Source organism: Centroberyx gerrardi, chromosome 6 (assembly GCF_048128805.1).
Source record: "Centroberyx gerrardi isolate f3 chromosome 6, fCenGer3.hap1.cur.20231027, whole genome shotgun sequence".
In the NCBI taxonomy this organism is placed as follows: domain Eukaryota; kingdom Metazoa; phylum Chordata; class Actinopteri; order Beryciformes; family Berycidae; genus Centroberyx; species Centroberyx gerrardi.
This window is the reverse complement of record NC_136002.1, coordinates 5,882,677-5,903,896: the sequence shown is the minus strand read 5'-3', so window position 1 is coordinate 5,903,896 and position 21,220 is coordinate 5,882,677. Positions and strand designations below refer to the sequence as shown.

The following is a 21,220-nucleotide window of genomic DNA, read 5'->3' as shown; positions in this document are numbered from 1 at the left end:
TTATGAGGTTTTCACCTGACAACAGTGATATATATAGATATATATATATCTTTATATATCTATATACATATATATATCATTATGTATCCAGCAGAATACTCCAACCAGCTGACCCTCAGTAACAGGATGTTAATTCAGAGGATTTCAGTACATGCAGACAAACATACACAATATGCTCTGGGTCAGCCTTTCTAACTCCACCGCTATTTCAGCTGCTAATGCTGCTGGGCTTGAAAACAACTACTAGGATAATGTGTGTGTGTGTGTGTGTGTGTGTGTGTATGAGTGAGTTTGTGAGTACATACACACATTAGTCTGTATGTATGAGGATGCATGTTTGTGTGTGTTTGGGTTTGTCTGTGCAGACAGTTGATAGCCTGTTAACTGGCAACAGGGGAAGCCGGATTCTGAGAAGAGAGAGAGCGAAAGAGAGGGAGAGAGAGAGAGAGAGAGAGAGGGAGAGAGAGAGGGAGAGAGAGAGAGGGAGAGAGAGAGAGAGAGAGAGGGGCTAAGTCTCCTACAGAAAAGGTATGACTCACTGAGGCTGCCATGCTGCCTATTGTTCTGTGTAGGCGGGGCGGTAAATAATGACAGGAGCTTTGACTGAATGACAGTGACACACACACACACACACATAAACACCCGCATTAATTAGCCAGTGTATTTTTAGCAGTAAGCAACATTAATAGCGAGATGAGAGAAGAGAGAAGCCCATGATGTGTGTATCAACAGATGCGTCCTGCGGTCCGTTGCGTTCTGGTGGTAGCGGGATACAGAGATCCTCTCTGATGGAGGGGCTCCAGTGGTGAACACACTGTCACACATGATGCATTGTGTCTGCTTAAGCAAGTCTGAAATCACGTCTGCTTGTGTCTATGTAAGGCTGGTAATAGAGTGTAATAGGGTTAGACCGACATGGGGTTTGGAAGCTGACACCGATATTTTTGGATTGAAAGCCGATAATCAATATTCCTTTAAAATCCACAATTTTTTAGTTCCAAAATTCCAAGGATTAAATTTTACCCCAGGATGTTATTCTTGTCAGGGTGGAAAAGCCTCTGAAACAGCATTTACACCATCATGGGAAACTAAAATTCATCATTGGAAGTCATACTAATGAAATCATTTTTCTTCAGCTCCTTAAGTGAGGCAGGTTTCACTGCAGGTTTTACAGACTGATGAGTAAAATCCTCCCACACCACACTGGAATGACTTCTCTGGTCAGACAGCTCATAAAAAAATAATAATAATGATAAACACATTCATGCATACGTAGGTGGAATCTGATCAAAATGCCAGATTGGAATCAGGGTTTGATTAATATTAATATCGGCTTGAACTGACTGTGGTCAGAGAGGAACCTCCATCATATCAGAGGTGGACGACATTGATTGGCCGATATCAATTTTTAGATTTTTATATCAGCCAGCCAATACATCAGTCTAATCCTAAAACTGAACTCCAGTCTGAAAACCATTCTAAAATGATACTTTTTTCAATACCTTTCTAAGTTAAATGAAAGCTGATTTCATAGGTAAAATAGTAAAAATTATTCTCTGATTACCAGGTACAATCAAACCACATTCATTTGATTTCCTCAATGGAAGTATGTCCATAAACAATATGATGCCTTAAATCATGACAGACTGATACCAAAAATCCAAAACAAATACACATATTTTTCAATGTGTGTGTGTGTGTGTGTGTGTGACAATGAGGTGAGTCACAGGAGCACACAATGTGACTTCCCCTGTGGTGTGATAAGGATTTGAGCTGCTATGCAAATAGATCAACCCTGAATGGAAATTAATCTTCCAGCTCGCTCTTATCTGAACCAAAACACCGGAAGGTTTAGGAACCTGCAATTAACAAAACCACCACAGCGTATTGTGCGTGTGCGTGTGTGTGTGTGTATATGTGTGTGTTGTGGCGAGGTCTACGACAGGTATAAAGTAAAGCAATGTTGGACAAATGGAGTGAATAGGAGACAGGAGGAAAGTAAAGTATGAACGGTATTCTCCTTCCAGAAAAGCCATACATTTTTAACAGTGGTCCACTATGAAATATAAATGACCAGGACAAATAAAGACACATAGTCTACCTCTTTGAACTCTAAGGGGATGGCGTGTTTTACACACATACACATACACATACACACACACACACCCATTTGTGCTACCAGGAAAACAGTGTGGGCTTTTCTTTCATTAGAGAGCACCGCCCACACCAATTAGATTGGGCCGACATCAAAGCGGCGTTCTGAATCCAGCTAAATGTGGACAAAGGAGGAGTTGGAGATCGACTACACATGACGGCAAACAGACTGCCTCAAGTATTAGCTCTTTGGTAAATAAGAGGCAATTAGGAAACGACAACCGGGGTTAGACCGATATATGGGGCCGATATTGGCCTTTATTAAATATGATGGGGGTTCCTCTCTGATCACAGCTAGTGAAACTCTCTTTAATTATTAGTATATACTGTATATATATGACCAGAGAAATCACTCCTGTGTATTGTCTGTAAAGCCTGAAATGCAACTTTATTTTCTTCACACTTTTTATTTATTAACTTAATTGTCCAATACTATTTTTGTCAATTAATTCTCCATTTAAGGGCCTAATGTTCCCCATATCCTTGAATAGGTGGGGTGTGTTAGAGTTTTAGCTTTACATGATGGTCTAAATGCTGTTTCAGAGGCTTTTCCATCCCTGCTAAGAATAAAATTCTGGGGGAATACTTGTAATATTTTGGAATTTTATGCACGAGAAAATAGCCAAATGTTACGATTTTGACTTCCAGCACAAAATATCGGCTATCGGCAGCTTCAATCCAAAAATATTAGTCTCAGTATTGGCCTTCAAAAACCCATACTGCTCGAAGCCTAATGGTAACCACAACAGCATCTCACTAATCTGACCAAAACATTGGTCACACACAGTAAGATCAGATGAGTAAAGCAGCTGTTTACAGTGAACTAAGGAGTGATGAGGATTATGTGTAAGCCAGTGGAGGTTTCCAGAGAGGCTGATGTCTATAGGCAACCCAGGGGGGAGTGATGAAGAGATGCTAGCTGTTGGTTTCAAGTTAATTGAAGGGCGATGATAAAGACGCTGGCCTCCACATTAGCTCTTAACAGAGCTCTTGCTTGATTAATCAATGTCTATTTAGCCCGAGATCTCCGGCCATCGCCATGGTTTCCGGGCAACGGGCGGGAGAACCCGGTAACCAGCGAACAGCATCTCTCCTACTTTTCACAAACAAGCTCTCTCTCTCTCTCTCTCATTACTCCCTCTCCGTCTCTCTCTGTCTTTCCCTCTCTCTCTCTTCTGTGCCCTCTCTTCTTTTTCCAAGTCCTATCTTCTCATCTCTGTCTGTAATCACTCTCCCTGCTGACTTTTCTCCACCTCTTTCCTCTCTTTTTGTCTGTCTCCGTTTTAATGCTCCTCGCCCTCTTTTCTCGTCTTTCTCTCCCTTCTCTTTATCCTCAATAATTGGCTCATCCAATTCTCTTGCATTATCCATATCATTGTGCGATCTGTCCATCCTGCGCTGCTCTACCCGAGCACAAAGCCTTCAGACATATGACGCCAAATGTGACTGATGGTTATGTCACTGGAGGTCCTCTCATTCTGTCTCCATGACCCGCCATGACCGTGAAAACCTGTTAGCGCCTATGTTCATACCTCTGGGACAGAGAGGCGGATACGGACTAAAACCTGTTGCTGTCACCCTCTTCAACTCATCCTCCAGCCTCTCTTGGCCTCTACGCTTCTAATTCCCCGCTGATGAAAAAATAAAGGGCGCACACGCTTCCCACAATCTGAAGTGTTATAGAGGCATGCAATGGAGGCACAGTGCGTCTCTGTTTGACACTGTATCTCTGCATGTTGTGAACTTCCACCCATCTAGAGAGCATCGTGGCTGTGGACAATTTGTTTTTCTAATCCCTACTTCCCACATGCCAGATATTGACTTAACAGGGGCAAGGAAAAATCCTTGGAAGGTCGGGCCTTTTCGACCTCAGCCCATGATCCACTGGAACAACGCTAAGCCAGTGGATTGGTGTTTACACATTTTACATTAACACTATGGGACAAGGAAGGATGATTGATGCTGAAATTAAATTGTGCATTATATCATGCCAAGAGTGGACACTTTGATGAGATGTGGACATATTTGAAGGTTATAAATGGTATTAAATAGAACTTAGTTATGGTTATGCAGTGTGATTGGTTGAGAGGTATTCCATTAAGAGCCAATAGAGGCTTTGCAGTTGCGTCACAAATCTCCAATCAACCATGACTGGCACCATCATGGAGGACCAGTGGAGAATTGCTTCTATATGTTCTAAATGGTGCAATTATCTTTTGACAGGACACATGCCCACAATTAATATTCGGATTCTTTACACACTGAAAAGAATAAGCATAGCCAACATATACCAGGAAATGACATTCAGAGGAATGGACAAATCAAATTCCTCATTAAGCCCCTCTAGGTGCCAGTGTGTCCAAGGTACTGTATATATCCAATGCAACTCACATTTGAGAAGCAGTGAGTTGATGCCTAGTAAAGAATCAGAAGTGTCCTGTCAAAAGATAATTGCACCATTTAGAACATACAGGCCTAGAGGCGTCTCTATTGCAGGTTTTCTTATGACTTGAAGACGGTCTTAAAGCCTGAAGGTGGTCATGGGTACTCTATAGACAGTGTCACTGATATTATTGTTGAATATATACTTTGTTACTCTGGGTCCCTACACAGCCACAGTTCAAAACTATTGTTTGCCAACATTAAGTTTGATCTATTGATTCCTTTAATTTTTTGAAGGGATAACAAAAATAGGTGATTTCCTGGAGAAAGATGGTGCTGATGTATACTATGGCAGGTAAAAATGTAGTCCTTTATATTTTATGTAAATTACAATTATTTTAGCAATGAATTAGAAGAAGAAGAAGAAGAAGAAGAAGAAGAAGAAGAGCTAGCCTAATTGTAAAAAAAAAAATTCTTAAATTCATTTTTTTTCTCCATAAAATTCTAAAAGTAAACAAAATAAAAGAAGTTATATAATTACTGAGCTGCAGATTTTGTACCACTTTGCACTTGACTTTTTGCCATTTCTCATACTGTAAAACACTCAATATTTGTTTTAAAAAACTGCTATACAAATAAAGCTTCTTCTTGTTGTTATTATTATGTCATTCTATGAGATTTCAAAATATGTGTGAATAATGCTGGAACTGACATGTGGTACGTAGTGACATCTGTGGTACTTTACCGTAAGTATTATGGTGTATTACCACAGACTTTGGTTGTCCTGTGGTACCAGGACAACAAAGCACCCAGGAATACTACAACAACATTTTCAAGTACCACAGCCACTGCTGTGCTATTGTGCCTCAACACTCGTGCCGGGAACTGTGAAAAAGCAGCGCCAAAATATTCTGCCGTATAATTTTCTCTTTCTCCTCAGAATTGCAGCTTAATCAAGCAGTGGAAGTGATGGTAATCCCCCGGAGTTAACGACGGTGGGTGGAGAGGTGTCCTTTATCTGTAAGCCTGTTTGCCTTGCTCCACTATTTGCCATTGAGTCAAGGATTAACATTCTAAATGGGTTTGATCAGAAAACTGTAAATAGCAACATAAAGGAGCTGATGGAAATCTCCAAAGCCCTAACAATGAGGAGTGAAAGCGGTGTGTGTGTATAAGCCCTGGGCGCCGTTCCCTGTGGTTGAGTCATAGGGGGATAAACACTGAGCGGCACTGGCAGCATATGGATTCTGTGCTGTGCTTATAAACCTGTTTCTCCCTCCACTTTCATCTTTATCTTCTCTCCATTTCCCCCTCATCCCTATTATAAACATCTATTCAGCTCGGTTTAACTTTTCAGAATTTCACTCCTAATAGTGTGAAATCCCTCTCCGCTCAGTTCCTCCCTTTCCCTGCACACCTCCGTTCCTCCGATTCAACTGGTGGCATTTTCTGCCTTTGCATTTCCCTCTTCCCCTCTCCCCTGCTCTGCTTCCCTTTTGTTTCTCGCCACACTGGATTCTTTCAGTCAGCTGCTGGTCCTTCCCTTCTCTCTGTAGCAGCGGCAGCAGCAGGCAGCCAAGCAGTGCGAATGTCTTCAAAGAGAGACAGGCTATAAATCCTAGCAGTCGCCAGACTGTACCAGCACAGCAGAGCCGAGCAGAGCCAACAGGTCCAGTCAGCCAGCCAGTCAGTCAGTCAGTCGGCCAGGCAGCCAGGCAGCCAGGCAGCCTCTTGGTCAGTCAGTCAGCCAGGCAGGGATACAGTCAGTCCGTCCGTCATCTAGGCAGTCATTCACTGAATCAGTTTAGTCAACAGTCAGTCAGTAAGTCAGCAGCCAGCCATCCAGCCTGGTCTGGCTTCTATTTCAGCATTACTGCTGACATCAACTGGCGGAGAAATATTGCACTCACACAGAAAGGCCAGTAGGGAAGAATGGAGAGCCAGTGGCAAGGTGAACAGGGAGGAAAACAAGCAGATCAGGGATGGGCTGGCCTTGTACTGTCTGGAACAAGTAAACCTGTGACCCCCTGAAGGCTTTTCTTACGTCACGAATCCTCTTTCACACTCACTCACACATACAAACACACACACACACACACACACACACACAGAGAGAGAGAGAGAGAGCAGCTACCTGTCTGAGTGTCCTGAGCATCTCGGTGGCCTCATCCTGCTTGCCCTGCTTGGCCATCAGCATCATCTCCTGGATCATGCCGATGCGGCGCTGGTAGGGCGGGGGCGTCCCGCCGCGGCTCAGCCGGTCCCCCGACTTCAGCATGAAGGAGGCCAAGATGTCGCCCCGCTCCTTGGTGGGCGTCCGCTTCCAGGTGTGCTGAGGACTGGCTCCCCCGGGCTCCTGGCCTTTGGTTTGCTTGGCACCCATGGTTCAGTGTTAAGGAGGGCTACGACGACAACAGGATCGATCCCACCGGGCAGTCATGCAGAGGTGGGCTCGGATAATGTTTGAGTTGCTTAGTTAATTAAAAAAGACTGCAGTTGATCACATCTTTCTGAAGCCTGGTCAGGTCAGGGCCCAGATGTGGAGCACTCTGAGCAATAAAGTGGTTCACTGTTAATAATAATGTCATTATTACAGAGTGAATGCTCCAAAAGAGTACAGAATAATTCAAACACTCACAAGCAAGAGGGTCTACCACATAACTTTTTGTTTTTCGCTGGTGGGAACTTGTTCAGATGAATCCCCTCCAGGTGCAGCTCAAGTCGGGAACAGGTCGGAGGATGCTGCCTGCAGCATGGCCGCAAAACACGGAGGCAGCAAAGTCGGGATGCACCTACTGTTACAGGCTGTGGCCCGCCGCAGCCTCTTATCCCGGACACAACTTCACCACGGCTTCAAAACAGTCACCTCCGAAACCGATGCTCTCGTTTTGATTCCCTTGTTATTGTATCCGCTAAAACCAAGCCCTCTGCAGTCCTAAACCCGATGATGTAGAGCGGAGTGGTGGTGATATATGACTATAAGGCAGGGCATGGCAATGTTTACGTCTATTACCGCTGACTGTCTGCCCTGTCCTTCCTCAGCCGCTGTAAGTCATGCATTACCTGCATTAAACAGTGCATGCGTCCTTCCGCAAGGTTGATCCTCCATCCTGGCAAACGTGCTGGAGGAGGAAGCAGCCGCATCGGCGCTTTAGTCCATAGGTGGTGGGAGAGTCTCTGTATGGCTGCAGCTCCGCGGCTTCAGAGGAGGGGAGAGACGGAGGTGTCCCCTTGTTGGGACTGAATTATGTATTGCACACTCTGTTCAACTGATCGGCGGCGCGCAGCGGGTGCATGCGAGCACAAGTCCTCCCTCATCACACAAGCGATGGGGGTGGAGGGAGAGGTGCGGGGGGTTGCTGGGGAAGCAGTAGGACACACTGTGAACTACCAAGTTTGCTATTGCCTAGCCCCGATACGTGACGCTCGGTCTTGTACGGAGAGGACGTCACGCCGAACTCCGTTCAAAAGTCTCGCAGTTTAATGTTTCCTTGCTTATTGGCAAATTTATATACCTGCTGGAAGACGACTTAAGACCTTTTACAAATCCAAAGGGTCTTCTGGTAAATTCGGCATATAGATAATTCACGAAGCAGCACTTTATTTCAATAAAATGTCAACTTTTATAATTGATTCACGCTGCTCGCTACCGCCCTCCACAGTATATTTTGGCGGAAGTAGATAACGGGAATTACCACACGAAGCAATTCTAAAAGTTGAAATTTTATTGAAATAAGTGCCGTTTTGTGTATTGGATGTACGCCGGATTGAAGAATAGAATGTAAGAAGTCATTGAAGTTGTTATGTCATGTACTGCCAGGTAGGTACCTCTGCCGACAAGCTAGACAACATTACACTGACAATTTTCTTAATGGAATTGGGCACGTGTCGAGGCTTGATATTTCCCATCTAATTCAACCAATGGGGAAAAGGCACGGCTGGATAAGGAGAAAACTATTTGAATGGAGGTCTTTTCCTCAACGTGTAATGCAAGACTGGGTAATGCAAAAATATATTTCTTGTTATTTTTGTAGTCTAAATTATATTGGAATTTGTGGGATTCCTTTTCATATGCTATAACAAAGTTTCCAGTGGGCTACTCAATGCAGTATATGATCACATGGTACACATTGCCCACTGTTCTGTGTAGCCTGAAAATGAACAGAGGTAGCATTGTACTGACATCTGGTGGTGACTATGTAGAGCTCGTTCAAAATAAATAAAATTATTATCATCATCATCATGACGTCATTATGTGACAATATCTTCCTAAAAATATCAAGAAGTGGTTCTCAAAGTGGGGTCGAAGGACCTGCAGGGGTCCTTGAGGAGGTTCCAGGGGTTCCCCAGAAAAATGAGGACTAGTTTAATTTTACTCACTAGACCTTAGCACAATGTGAGAATGTATAATAAATATGACCATTTTGATTATAGGTTTCACTGTCCTTACCCACAGAATCAACAGATGCTGTATCAATCATGAAAAACTACAAAAATGTCCTCAGATCAGGTTCTGTAGGACACAATCTTATCATATAGGGGGCTGTGGTATAATACATATCTATTTGGGGAGCTGCTAATGATCTGATCGAGTAGTAAATATGTTGGGATAACTGACAAAACATCAGTCCCATTAACTTTACGTGAGAGCAGCACTACAGCTAATGTTTCTAACAAGGGCTGTGACAGGAAAAAAACCATATTCAACCAGCTGTAGTGAATGTGAGTTGCATTCAACAGATATTTCATATCCCATAACATTTCCTAACTCTCACCTGTGCAGACATCTGTATCTTTCTTTACCGGAGCGTTATGTGCTTAACTTTGGGAGCAAACTGTTGGCGATACCAGGTTTTACCATCAAAGTGTGACAATGTGGCGGCATCCCCACCAACAGTACCTGGGAAAAGTCTAATAAAGTCTGTTAGAGTGTATTCTTTAAATTACATAAATGCATTAAATGCCATGAGGGCTTTTCATAATATTGCTTGATTGTGAGGCACAAATACCTGATGCAAATCTGTAGATGTGTTCTCCTTGTTCTGGTTAACCAAACATCCCTGAAATACTTTGTACTGACACTCCATGGCAGTACATGCACAAAATAGAAAAATTGAAGGTGAAATGCAAAGATATATTTTTCAAAAGGTATATTTATTGTTTTGCCTTTAATTACATCACTATTTACAGTAGAATATCAACCATCGCAGTTGCTTCAAATCACTTATCAAAACAAAAAAGTTAGTTTCTTTCCTCACTTCACAAGAGAAATTATGCTCAAGAGGACAAATTAAAAACTTCTCTGGCCACAGAGCTGTTAAGGGGAAACAGAACAGTCAGCCTTTTCGAAGACTATAGAAGACTTCATTCTGGTTTTCACTGGTAACACTGGAGATGAAGGTATACATTTCAAACACACCTCTCCTTTTAGCCATAACACTGACTATCAACTGGTTGCTTTATTTACTTTATGGTGCACTGGATACATTATCCAACAGACAGAACAAACCATCTCTTTCTCTCCACCAAAGCCATTAGGATTCACTTTCAGCTGTCCACAGATAACCCTCCCAGAATTCAATTTGCTTTTCCCTCTCACAGGCGTCCCATAGAGGTTTGACACAACTAATCTGTGTCGACAGGGCAGTACTTATGTTGACTTAAACCAGTGAACCTTTTATTTCAAAACGCTGAACTCCATTTTTGCCCTGGACCCTTTTGTCCCCCATTTTTTCCATCATGCCAATCTATTCTGACCAAAATTTCCCCAATTGCTTCACTACAGAGCTACATACATCTTGCTTGCAGGGTGTGGCTCTCCAATACAGTCCTAACAGTCCAAAAATCAAATCAAACGCATTCAAAGCATGTTTTTTTCATGCTTTTTCATGATTTCAACATATTGATACTCTGTAAAGAAACATGTAGTGTCTATATTTCATTTTCAGTTTATCCATGACCTATATAAATAAAGATACAACCATCACTATTTGTTTTGCACTACTTTACACAGCGGTGCATGTAGACATGCAGCCACAGCTGGCCAACGAAGAGGAAACGAGAAAGTGCTAAATCACTGGCCAAGGTAGCATCAAAACTGTAGGAGAAAGGCATGACTAGATAATTTTCATGTGTAATGTGTTGAAAAACACTTGCTTTGGGTGCTTTTAGGGTTGATTTTTGGTGTGTTTGTTGACCCATTAGGACTGGACTGGAGAGCAACCTGGCAAGCAAGACATGAGTAGCTAGATTTTGGTCTGACTTATATGAAAATGATGGTCCAGGGTCCAAGACGAAAATGACCGGAGTTACGCTTTAAATGTTTTCAGAAATCTCAATGAGATTAACAAGAAGAAGGAAGTTTTTTATCCATAGGTTAAAGGACGATAGCTTGGCTTGTTGACTTGAAGTATCCTACTGAGGCCACAGTGCGAAGCTGAGCTGCACTTGCTGTTGTGTGTGTGAACTGCTGGACGCCCAGAGCTCGGTGTGGATCAGACCAGCAGGAAATTCTCCCAATACAAACTGACCTTGTTGCCAGTTCCACTCAACCCGCTTGAGGCAAATTCAGCTCAGCAACATGAAATCCCCTCCCTGCCTCCCGTTTCTCTTCCACTGGACTGTGCACTCCTCTTCAAACGCAACATGGAATAAAGACGCATAGTGCTGCAGAGCGTTTTTCTACCCTATACTAATTAATTGGTAGCAGATTGCAGATAGGTGCACCCTGACAGGGAAAGGGCTTAAGTGGGCCTGCGTTTGGATTATCTAGAAAAGCGAAATCTTCCCTTTCCTGAATCTGACTCGCTCTACTCTTATGGTGAAGGCTGAGGCAACGACAATTCTAGACAACCCAGGCACGGCCAAGAGTGACAGCGTGTCCAGTGCTTCACAGGGTGGGAGGCGACAACTCGCAGTTAGAAGGTGTAGCCTGCAGGGGGAGCTTTGTCATCTTTGTTGCTCTCCAGGGAGAAGGGAGGAATGCGAACGTCGAAGTGGGAGCCGTCGGTCCTCTCGATGCGAAACGTCCCCCTGAACACAGATAACAGGTGAATGAACAAGGTTAAGCAAGCAGCAAAATGTAATTAAAAACAGTATGTATGTGAGAATATAGCAAATGGATGCAAAAATATTTGAACATAATGCAACCGACAATTCCAACGTGTCAGGAACATATTAAGTAGAAATGTATGAATCAAAAATATGAAAATATATGAATGACAGCATTATGCGGATGTGCAAAATAACAGCAGTCAAACGTGCAGTAGCAGTGGAATGTGTGTAATAGTAAAGAATGATCAAACTCACCACATATGACCACTTGGGGCTTGTAGGGACACATGGCTACTGTACTGAAAGGCTGGCTGTTCTTTAGACAACACCGGCTCCTGTGGTAACACACAACAGAGGGAATAAAATGTGTAGTTTTTAGTTGTGAAGCACCTCATGGATCCAGAAAGTAACTCAGTCACATATTAATTCATTCACTCACTCACGTTTAGCCTTTCTGCAGGAGGCATGGCTCCCTATAAACGTTAGACTGGCCAACTGAATCTCTTCATTTAACACTAGAAAGGCCAAGCCGCTGTCAGTTGACAGACATTTTGAAATTTAGAATTGAAATTTCTCAGCTTTCAAAATGTCCATCCATGACATTTCATAGAACCACTTTCTGTACTATCCAGTGTTGTTAGATTATGCAAAGAAATAGCAGTTATAATAATATTTACAGACTTCAATTGACGACTTGTTCGACCCCAAAATCCATTGGCCTTTCTAGTTTAAAGAAACTAACTGTGGAACCTTGAAAACAGTTGAATCCTGTGTTATTAAGTAAATAAGCGAGTTCAAATAAAGTATTAAATGTGTGTTGTACTGACCCTGCCGACGACGCCTCGTCCTCGGACCGTCTCCAGGGTTCCTGAGAGGCTGAAGATCCTCCAGTGCCTCTCTCTCAGCTGAACCACCTCGTTGCCCATGTTCTCCAGACGGATACAGTACCGCCACTGCAGGGAGATAACACACACCACCAGATGTAAGACAGGTTGTTTACCGGTCAAAGAGTCTGGCCGAGTAGACAAAGTTACCAGCCGCAACTAAAATTTACCAGCGTTTGGCTGGTGTTATTTCCCCACCATGATTGTATTTATGGACAGGTTTACATGGTTTTACCTACAGATGAACAACCAACTACTCACCCAGTAAACATGAGAGTTCTGGGCCTCCTGAGAACAAGGAAGAGAATTTGTCATTAGTATTTGAATGGACTAGAGAGGCTAGAAGGAAGAAGCAACAGTGGCTGCATCTATTTCCGACATATTATATATTCTTATGCATCTCATAGTGGAGCTGTTCCTTTACCCTCATGCCCATGTAGAAGGGGATGACGGTGACTCGGATGTTCTCGGTGGTCTCCCTGTGGACGTCCGACAGCTCCAGCCAGGGGTGGTTCTTCTCCTGCCACGCCTTCAGGGTGTCTCTGGCCGTGAACGGAGGAGCTACGGTGCCCAGAGAAGGACAAAACACACATCATCATTTAGCGGACATATGGAGATTTCTGGACATCCGCGGCCAAATCCGGACTTGCGCTATTTTATGCGGTTTCCTGTCTTTCAGCACAAATTTTTAGCTGCTGAAAGATAAGTGACATGAAATCATACATATTTGGGAAGCTTCATATCAAATTTCGAGAATATAGATATGTAGACAGACAATCACTTATGAACTTAGACGCAAACAAGAATCATGTCCTCTCAAATTGCATTTTGGCTTGAAATAGAGGACAGAGGATTTTTTGAGCAACACCATTTATTCTGAGATCGTATTTATGCGTCTCTTCCACTTCCTAACTCCTGCTGACATCACCTATTGTTTTTATCTTTACATTGGCTAAGTTAATGCTGCTTAAGGCTGATCTGAAGTGGTAAGGGGTTAGGGGGAGGAGAGGCTACATATGAAGACATTGTCATCCAATGAGGTTTAAGGGGTCGCATTCTTGCTCTTTATATACTTTAAACAGTATACTTTAAACAGCCAGTACTTTAAAAAAAAAGATCCAGTGGGTGGTGATATTGGCTTATAAATGAAAATGAAGACACTTTAGTGTGTTGCAATTGCCTGCATTTCCTACAGCTGTTTGTCACATTGTGACAGTACAGGAAGTAATAAAATCTAAACTGACATGACATGAAATTGCAAAACTATGAGTCATTCTCCATTAAGGTCATCATCCAGTTAGGGTAAAACAAATATTCAACTTAAAAATGACACAAATGATAATTAATTAATGAGAAACTTCAATGCAAAAAGTGCAGGGTGAAATATATTCATTACTGAGTGTGAATTTTTAGCAGAATTATAGTAGAACCCTGTCCGGATTTGTCCATACCAACATTAGTTGGTACTACACAGGTGGTTTACTAGTTTATTTAGTCATTACGGTGTAATAGATTATTGAGAATGTAATGGATAATGTGTGGAGGACAGTGTTGGGAGGTGAAGCAGGGATTGGAGAGGGAGTGTTTACATTTGGCAGGGTTGAACATGAGGAAGCGCTCAAACAGCTCATGCTGGATGGGGACCTGCTCTGTGGAGTTATAGGGCAGGATGTCTTCATGGCTCACATAGTCCAGACCTAAACAAGAGGAAACAGAGGAAGAAAAGAGAGAGATCCTGTCACATGGGGTTGAGAAGTGGAACAAGTGCATTCCCCTCCAAATAAGACGTTTCAACATTATCATGGTGGCTGCGTCTCATGCAACAGTATCTAAGACTGGTGCACCGCTGACCGGGATGCCACTCAACTCTGTGGCACTGAAATTAAGTGAAAGTCAGCCACAACATTAAAAGTCAACTTTTCAGGATATGAGAGAAGCTGGCTGACTTTCCGACACAGTTTTGACATTTTAATTGACGGTTAAAGCCTTTGGTTGCTCCTGATCGCCTTTTTCACACTTAACACGCATGCATTTGACTTCATGTTTTAGCAAATCAAACATCACAATGTGGACAACAAATTTAAAAATCTAGTAATAACACACATGCACTATGTATATGGATGCATACCTGGGATGGCGTACAAGGCTCTGCTGTCGTCATGGTTGGCCAGAAACGTCACTGCCTCTGTCTGGGACCTCTGGGACTGTCAAGCACAACACAAACCACCAGTCACACAACTGGTGACTCAAACTCTACTGACCAACCACAGCTGGGTTCTACAACAGTGGTGGCTTTGTATCAGGAGCCAAATTTGAACTCGCCTATGCCACCCACTGTACTAAATATCAAGATAGCAACCAAATTCTTTATGAGGAAAGTCAACTAAAAACTTTACAGGGTATCTCCAATTTAAGGCTTTTTAAGAGCTTTTAATGGCAGAGAGAATTAAATATAAGACCAATTTTGCAACTGAAATCAATCAATCAGAATATAGGTCTGCATGACTGGGCTGATTTCTCACCCGAAAAACACACAAAGAAACTGCACCATTTTTAAAATTTCTGAATTTCAGACTGTAAACTTTTAGGGCCTTGAGTTTAGATTGGTTGATGATTTAAGACATTTTCAGGATCTGCAGACACCCCATGTAAGTAACATGTAGGTGTAGGCATCAGTGAAATCATTCAAAATATTTTATTCCATATTTGAATGAACTTTTTCGTCTTTGCTGCATGATTATTATTATCATTATTATTGTTATTATAAGTTTCAATGGAGAATTTTAGTGTCCCATGGTCTAAAAGCTGTTTCAGGGGCTTTTCCACCCTGACAAAAACAAAATTCTGGGGGGAAACACTGAATAGTCATTTTTTGCCATGAAAATGGTCAAATTTCAAAAAATATCTCTGGGTATTGGCTTACAAAACACTAATGGTCAAACTCTATTTGCCTCTGTTGACTCCTTTCCACAAATCTCTCAGGGCATGACAGGTTTGAGTGGAATGAGTATTAAACGATATAGCTGAAAGCATAGTGACTCACTATGTGAGGGCAGTCCCTGGTGTCGATCAGGACTTGGTAGTAGGTATGGGTCTTCCCCTTCACCTCCTTGGAGCCGTGGGCTCCTGGGGGCTCCGGTTTGCTGGGAGAAGGAAGCAACATAGACACCAGGATCTCAGTTATACAAATCTAACCCACGAACCAAGCTGAGGAGGGCCTGCTTGGTGTAGTCTGTGCGAGACGGGGGTTTACCTGTCAGAGATGGGAGGGGTGATATCTCTGTCGTAGAGTCGGGCGTGCCAGGGGAACAAGACGATGCCTCTGTAGCCAAACACACTGTGGAGGAACAGCTGAGGACAGCACAACAACAAGGAGAAATGGGATAAGTCCCTATAGGATTATATATGTCAGATAAGACACAACATATAGGCTATATATATATAGGATTGCAATAACTTAACATAGGATCACACAAAGTGCTTTATTGTGAAATGTTCTACAATAACAATAAACAGGCTGCCTTATCAAAGTTGAGATACAGACTAAAATAGCAAACACTCATACAGTTGTATGAAAAAGAAAATTGTGTTGTAGCCTCATGTAGAATAAATAAGGCTAACACTGATCTAAATGACTTCCTAATGAGGAGAAAGACCCGTAGGCGGTAGACCAGCCCATCTGTGCTTTTTGGGAGAAACAGTGTGTGTTAGTGTGAGTGAGAGAGTGAGAGAGTGAGTGTCTTACCTGTCCCGTTTCATATTTGCCATGCTGCTTCACAGCCTCAAACACTCCCACCGTCTCCAAGACCTTCCCCTCAGGCCTGTTCCTGCCAAATACAGGCAACCCCATTACAAACTGGACCTTGTGTGTCTCTGTGTGTGTCTGTCCGTCTGTCTGTGTGTGTGTGTGTGTGACCAACTTTGGCCATCAGAGGAAACCATTCGACCAGGAGAAACTGAACTAACATCTAGGCCTGTATACACAACATGATAACAGAGTGTTATCAAAATCAAAGCGACAACATCATGCAGGGACAAAACACAAACAGATTTAGTATGGCAATATTAGTAAACTATGACCAGTATGATGAACTGAACTGGAAAACTGACAATATCTGAATATATGCATGTAAATCTTGTGGATGTAAATCATCTCTATAGGAGGGCAAATCCCACTGCCTCCCTTCAGCCTCCCTCCCTCCTTCCAGTCATAATCTCAATCACAAGTGATAGACTATCTGACAAGATTGAATAAAACACCTCCACTTGTCAGTGACGGCAACAAATAGAAATACCATTCAACCTAATCTCCATCTCCTCCCCTTCAGCCCTGCCACAGCGCGCACACACACACACAAATACACACACACACACACACACACACTGGACTTACAGCACAGTACATACCATCAACAAAGCACCGACAACAACAGCTGGCTGACTTCTAATACATAACACGCATACTTCACCGCTCTCTGCTGAGCTAAGGAGATGAAGAGTGGGGATTGCTGAGGGGGATATATGGACAGGGGGATTTAATATCGCATACTAGGTTTATTTCAGATTATTTTCATATCATGGGTGTATGGCACACAAGGATAATCAGTGGGAATCTGACCAGTAACCTGAGATTTACTACTTCTAGGGACCTTGGATTAGAATTTGAAAAATATGGTTCAAAAACAGAATCCTGACAGTTTCAGAAGTTTGGGGGTTTGGGTGCATGTGGGATTTTTCATAGCACTGGAAGGAGTTTTGAGTTAGAGAATTTGGGCTCCAGCCGAGCTGGTTGCAATTCCAATGTTTGAAAGGACAGGGGAATCATTTTTCCCAGTGGAGTGGGGTTGCTGCTGAATGAATACAGAGGAAAGGAAATGAATGGCTTTGGTCTTCTACATATCCCCAGAACGCAGTCTGTCTGGTGAAATAGTATTTAGTCCTTACGCATGCAAGCGATGGAATATCCTGCCTGCTGACCTGAGATGCACCCTGACAACATGCCCATTCAAGAATAAACTTCAGACATTTTTTCAGTATAGCTTACACATAATATGGTAAGAATGATAGTGTCTGTGTGTTGTACTATGAGGGTGGAAGGGTGGTGATGGTTGGGAGTGTACGTTTTTATGTATAAAACTCAAGTCAATTTGTATTTTACAAATAAACTTGAGTAAACCTGAGTGAATTTGCACTGTCTCTATCGTTTTATATTATGCACATTACCTTTATTTTATTACCTTCCTGTACTTGATTTCCTTGGCACTGTTCCGCCAATTGCTGCTGTGGCACCTGAATTTCCCCAAGGGGATCACTAAAGTGCTATCTTATCTTATCTTATGAATGTTGTTATGGCTAAGATCAACTAATGCGAAACCAGACAGTAGGCCCCAGTGTGCCTGGACTTAACAGCTTCAACACATTTTTAGACAACCTCCTCTATTCTGCTTCTGCCTCTCTGACAGTCTGAGTAATGTCAATAAAACGTGTGCACAGAGATAATCAGATCTAAATATAGGCAACCCATTGCAAAACCTGGAACTAGCCTAGGCCAGCAGCTACTCTTGGTCAACAACTAGCCTTGCCAAAGAACGCGCGTACCAACCATTCCAAATAACCTACTTCATTTTGTCCTGTAGGGATAAAGGCAGCTCATAATGTCACTAAATGGGTCATTATGGCAGGGAAAGGTGGGAAGAGACAGCAACAGGACAGGACAAGAGAGGAGATTATATAAAATGGTTACATAAAGTAAAGCCAGAGATACAAGCTGGTGCTGAATCACTACTGCTAATGCAGCTCACTGAGGGGGCACCCACCCACCCACCCACCCACCCAAACTTTCTCTCACATAGGCTATATTTTTCAAGTAGGTGTACTCCCCCTTTCTGTCATAAACTGGTCTAAGTGTTTTCTGTCAACGCGTTCTCCTGAGTGACCAGAAGAAATAAGACCCAGCGGTGACTGTCTGTACTGGCCCATAACCAACCTCCTCTTTTCCACTCTCATATATCACATGTGCCAGTTCAGACGGCAAGCAGAAAACTAGGCTAAAGGTGTAACTGACACACATTGTGGCACCACCGCCCAGCTGGTGATACAAACACAACAAGGGAATGTCTGAAAATCTAATATGGGCACAATTTACTTTTTATGGTCAAGAGCAGTCTGCTTTTTTTGGCACTTAAACTGAATGCCTACAGTGCATTGTTGCTGCTATTTATTAAATCTCTGGACTATGTGTTTACACATGTACTAAAACATCAACAATACTGTGCAGAGTGAAGAAGACACTCCATGTTACTAATGATAGGACTAAGTCTATAAGCTCTGTCTGATCACATGTTCACCCTGGGTGAAGCACAAAAAAACTGCGTGGTAACTGTGTGTGATGTAAGTTTGCCTGTTATGTGTCACATTAAGAAACATGTGGATTTGTGTCCTACTTGTTAATATCTGGAAAAGTCTGGCTATGGTAACAAGCAAGAATACCTTTGAAAAGTAAGCTAACACAGGTGTTTTCAGACATTTTCACCTCACAGACCCCGAAAAAGACACACATTCAAACCCCCGACCCCCATTTGATTTTGTCCCAGGGACCCACGTGGGAGGACTTTGTTGATGATTTAGTCTTGAATTACGTTAAGTTCCCTGTCTACACTATATCTGGAGAAATAATAGTGGTGAGAGTGATACCTTTATTATTATTTTTCTAGGGCCCCCCACAAGGATCCCTGGACCCGATTTAAACACCTACTAACCAAACATTTATAGTAACAGCAAAAACTCTACCAAAAAAACATCAATTTCTCAGTGTAAGACAAGAGGTGGCTTGTCTGTAGCAGTCTGAAGATATCCAAATCACATTTCATCAGGTATTACCCAATCCATGCTAACCATGGTAACTTGCTAGCTAATGAATAGCAGAGGACAACTCTATTTTCTTTTGTGTTACTAAACGTGGCCCATATTTAGACACCAAGCTCCATGGGTCCTACCTTGACATATCTGTCCACTCAACAACGTGGCCACTGTCGCTGAATAACGGGACGTGGAAACAGTGCCATGTTGTGCTGCAGACACCAGAAGCTAGCTAGTACTTAGCTAAAGTCGTTAGCTAGCTTATCTCGTTAGCATTAGCAGCGGAGGACACTGGCAGCGCCCCTTACCGTGACGACATGAACCTCGTCTGCTGAATGTTGCTGGACAGCCCGCAAGCTCGGCATTGTAACCGTGGTTTGTACAGCTCGAATCCGCTACTGCTGTCAATGACACTCAATATTCTCTGTGTGTGTTTCTTGTTGTATTTACTGACAGTGCTCAGTAAACCACGGCGCAACGCACAAGCCGCCATCTTTCCTCCTGGTGGCACACGCACACACACACGGCAATACAGATGCTGCTTTCAAGTGCTGTCCGAAACATCGCAGTTGCGCCTTCTGCTGCAAGTATACCCAGCTGCAGCCTGCGGAACGAGGCGGGGCTACAGATCGAACCTGTAATCCCGCCCATTGATGATTTCATTGCTTTAGCGAACCTGTAATCCCGCTCATTGATGATTTCATTGGTTTAAGAGGTCGAACGATTTCATTGGTTTAGCGGTCGACCTATACCCCCGCCCCGATCTGAGCCGCAGCCTGCAGAACGGGGCGGGGCTAAAGATCGGGGCGGGGCTACCGATCGGGGCGGGGCTACAGGTCAACCGCTAAACCAATGAAATCGTCCGCTAAAACAATGAAGTCGACCGCTAAACCAATGAAATCATCAATGGGCGGGATTACAGGTTCGATCTGTAGCTAACGTTAGCAGCTAGCGATCTGTAGCTAAGGGTTAGCAGCTAGCGATCTGTAGCTAACATTAGCAGCTAGCCAGCCAGTAATGATAGCATTGATGTTAACTATGCTTGTCGGTTGTGCATTGTGATGATTTGAATAGTGAGTACTGTAGTGAGTGAAAAGTAATGTTCTCTCTCTCTCTCTCTCTCTACACACACACACACTTAGTGTGAATTGTACTGTCTGTCATTTGAAAAAAACCGAAAAGGTAATAAATATATTGCACCATAAAAACATTTTATTTTAATTGCTGGTGTTATTGACTTTTCTTACATGCAACAGGGTGTTTGCTAATATATGTATGGTAGGAAACTAAATTGAATAACTACCGCTAAGTAAACAAACCACTACTTCCCTTGTTTCCAACCATAGTGGATTCTCAGTTTAGATTACAGGCAACCTGTAGTCCCGCCCTGTTTCGACCTCTAAACCAATGAAATCATCAATGGGCAGGATTACAGGTTCGCTAAACCAATGAAATAATCAATGGGCGGGATTACAGGTTCGATTTGTAGCCCCGCCCCGTTCCGCAGGCTGCAGCTGGATGCTTCTCTTCTGCTGCGCATGGACAACCCAATAAAATACACAACGGGGAAAGGGAAACATTATAATAATGGTGTATAATTAGTGGAGGATCGCAGTAGGCATGCCCCCCTGGGCTAAACTTGTTACAGGCCCCTCAGCCTACCCGAATTTCTACCCGAAAAATAGATAAATGATGTGGACTTTCACATTCACTATCAATAGCATGAGTGGATAGCAAAATGAAACACAATTTGTCTCAGGAACTCCTTGGATGCACACACGATAAATTGCTTTCATTATAGGCTAATGCAATAATCCCACCAGATCTTACTGGGTCAGAGAAATCATGTTATATTTCAACAACAGAGATTAGAACTAATATCAAAGAAT

General features: G+C 42.9%; 2 protein-coding genes across 3 annotated transcripts in view; both read right to left on the bottom strand.

The window, feature by feature from the left end:
- Positions 1-6,919, bottom strand: part of lrrc75a (leucine rich repeat containing 75A) — a 37,884-nt gene extending 30,965 nt beyond the window's left edge. The window contains exon 1 of the mRNA XM_071905144.2: positions 6,671-6,919. Coding sequence (XP_071761245.1) covers positions 6,671-6,919 — 249 coding nt within the window. The remainder of the gene's footprint in view (positions 1-6,670) is intronic.
- Positions 6,920-9,677: 2,758 nt separating this feature from the next.
- Positions 9,678-19,838, bottom strand: poldip2 (polymerase (DNA-directed), delta interacting protein 2). 2 transcript variants are annotated; one of them, XM_071905134.2, is made up of 11 exons: positions 19,640-19,838; positions 16,219-16,300; positions 15,727-15,824; positions 15,517-15,616; positions 14,602-14,677; positions 14,063-14,170; positions 12,898-13,034; positions 12,735-12,761; positions 12,417-12,542; positions 11,845-11,924; positions 9,678-11,568 (listed from the first exon to the last, which is right to left on the bottom strand). In XM_071905134.2, the coding sequence occupies exons 1-11, from the start codon at positions 19,822-19,824 to the stop codon at positions 11,454-11,456; spliced, it is 1,134 nt and encodes a 377-aa protein (XP_071761235.1). In that variant the 5' UTR covers positions 19,825-19,838; the 3' UTR covers positions 9,678-11,453. The 2 variants fall into 2 exon arrangements, with proteins under 2 accessions (XP_071761235.1, XP_078140437.1); XM_078284311.1 differs by having other exon boundaries at positions 16,219-16,294.
- Between the last annotated feature and the right edge of the window lie 1,382 nt (positions 19,839-21,220).

Bases quoted from the DNA above. Each gene is read 5' to 3' on its own strand.
- poldip2 (XM_071905134.2), bottom strand. From the start codon at position 19,824: ATGGCGGCTTGTGCGTTGCGCCGTGGTTTACTGAGCACTGTCAGTAAA. The intron at 16,301-19,639 runs GTAAGGGGCGCT...TGTATTTGGCAG, and splicing joins ACGAGGTTCATGTCGTCACG to GAACAGGCCTGAGGGGAAGG. The intron at 15,617-15,726 runs GTAAACCCCCGT...TCCTTCTCCCAG, and splicing joins ACCCCTCCCATCTCTGACAG to CAAACCGGAGCCCCCAGGAG.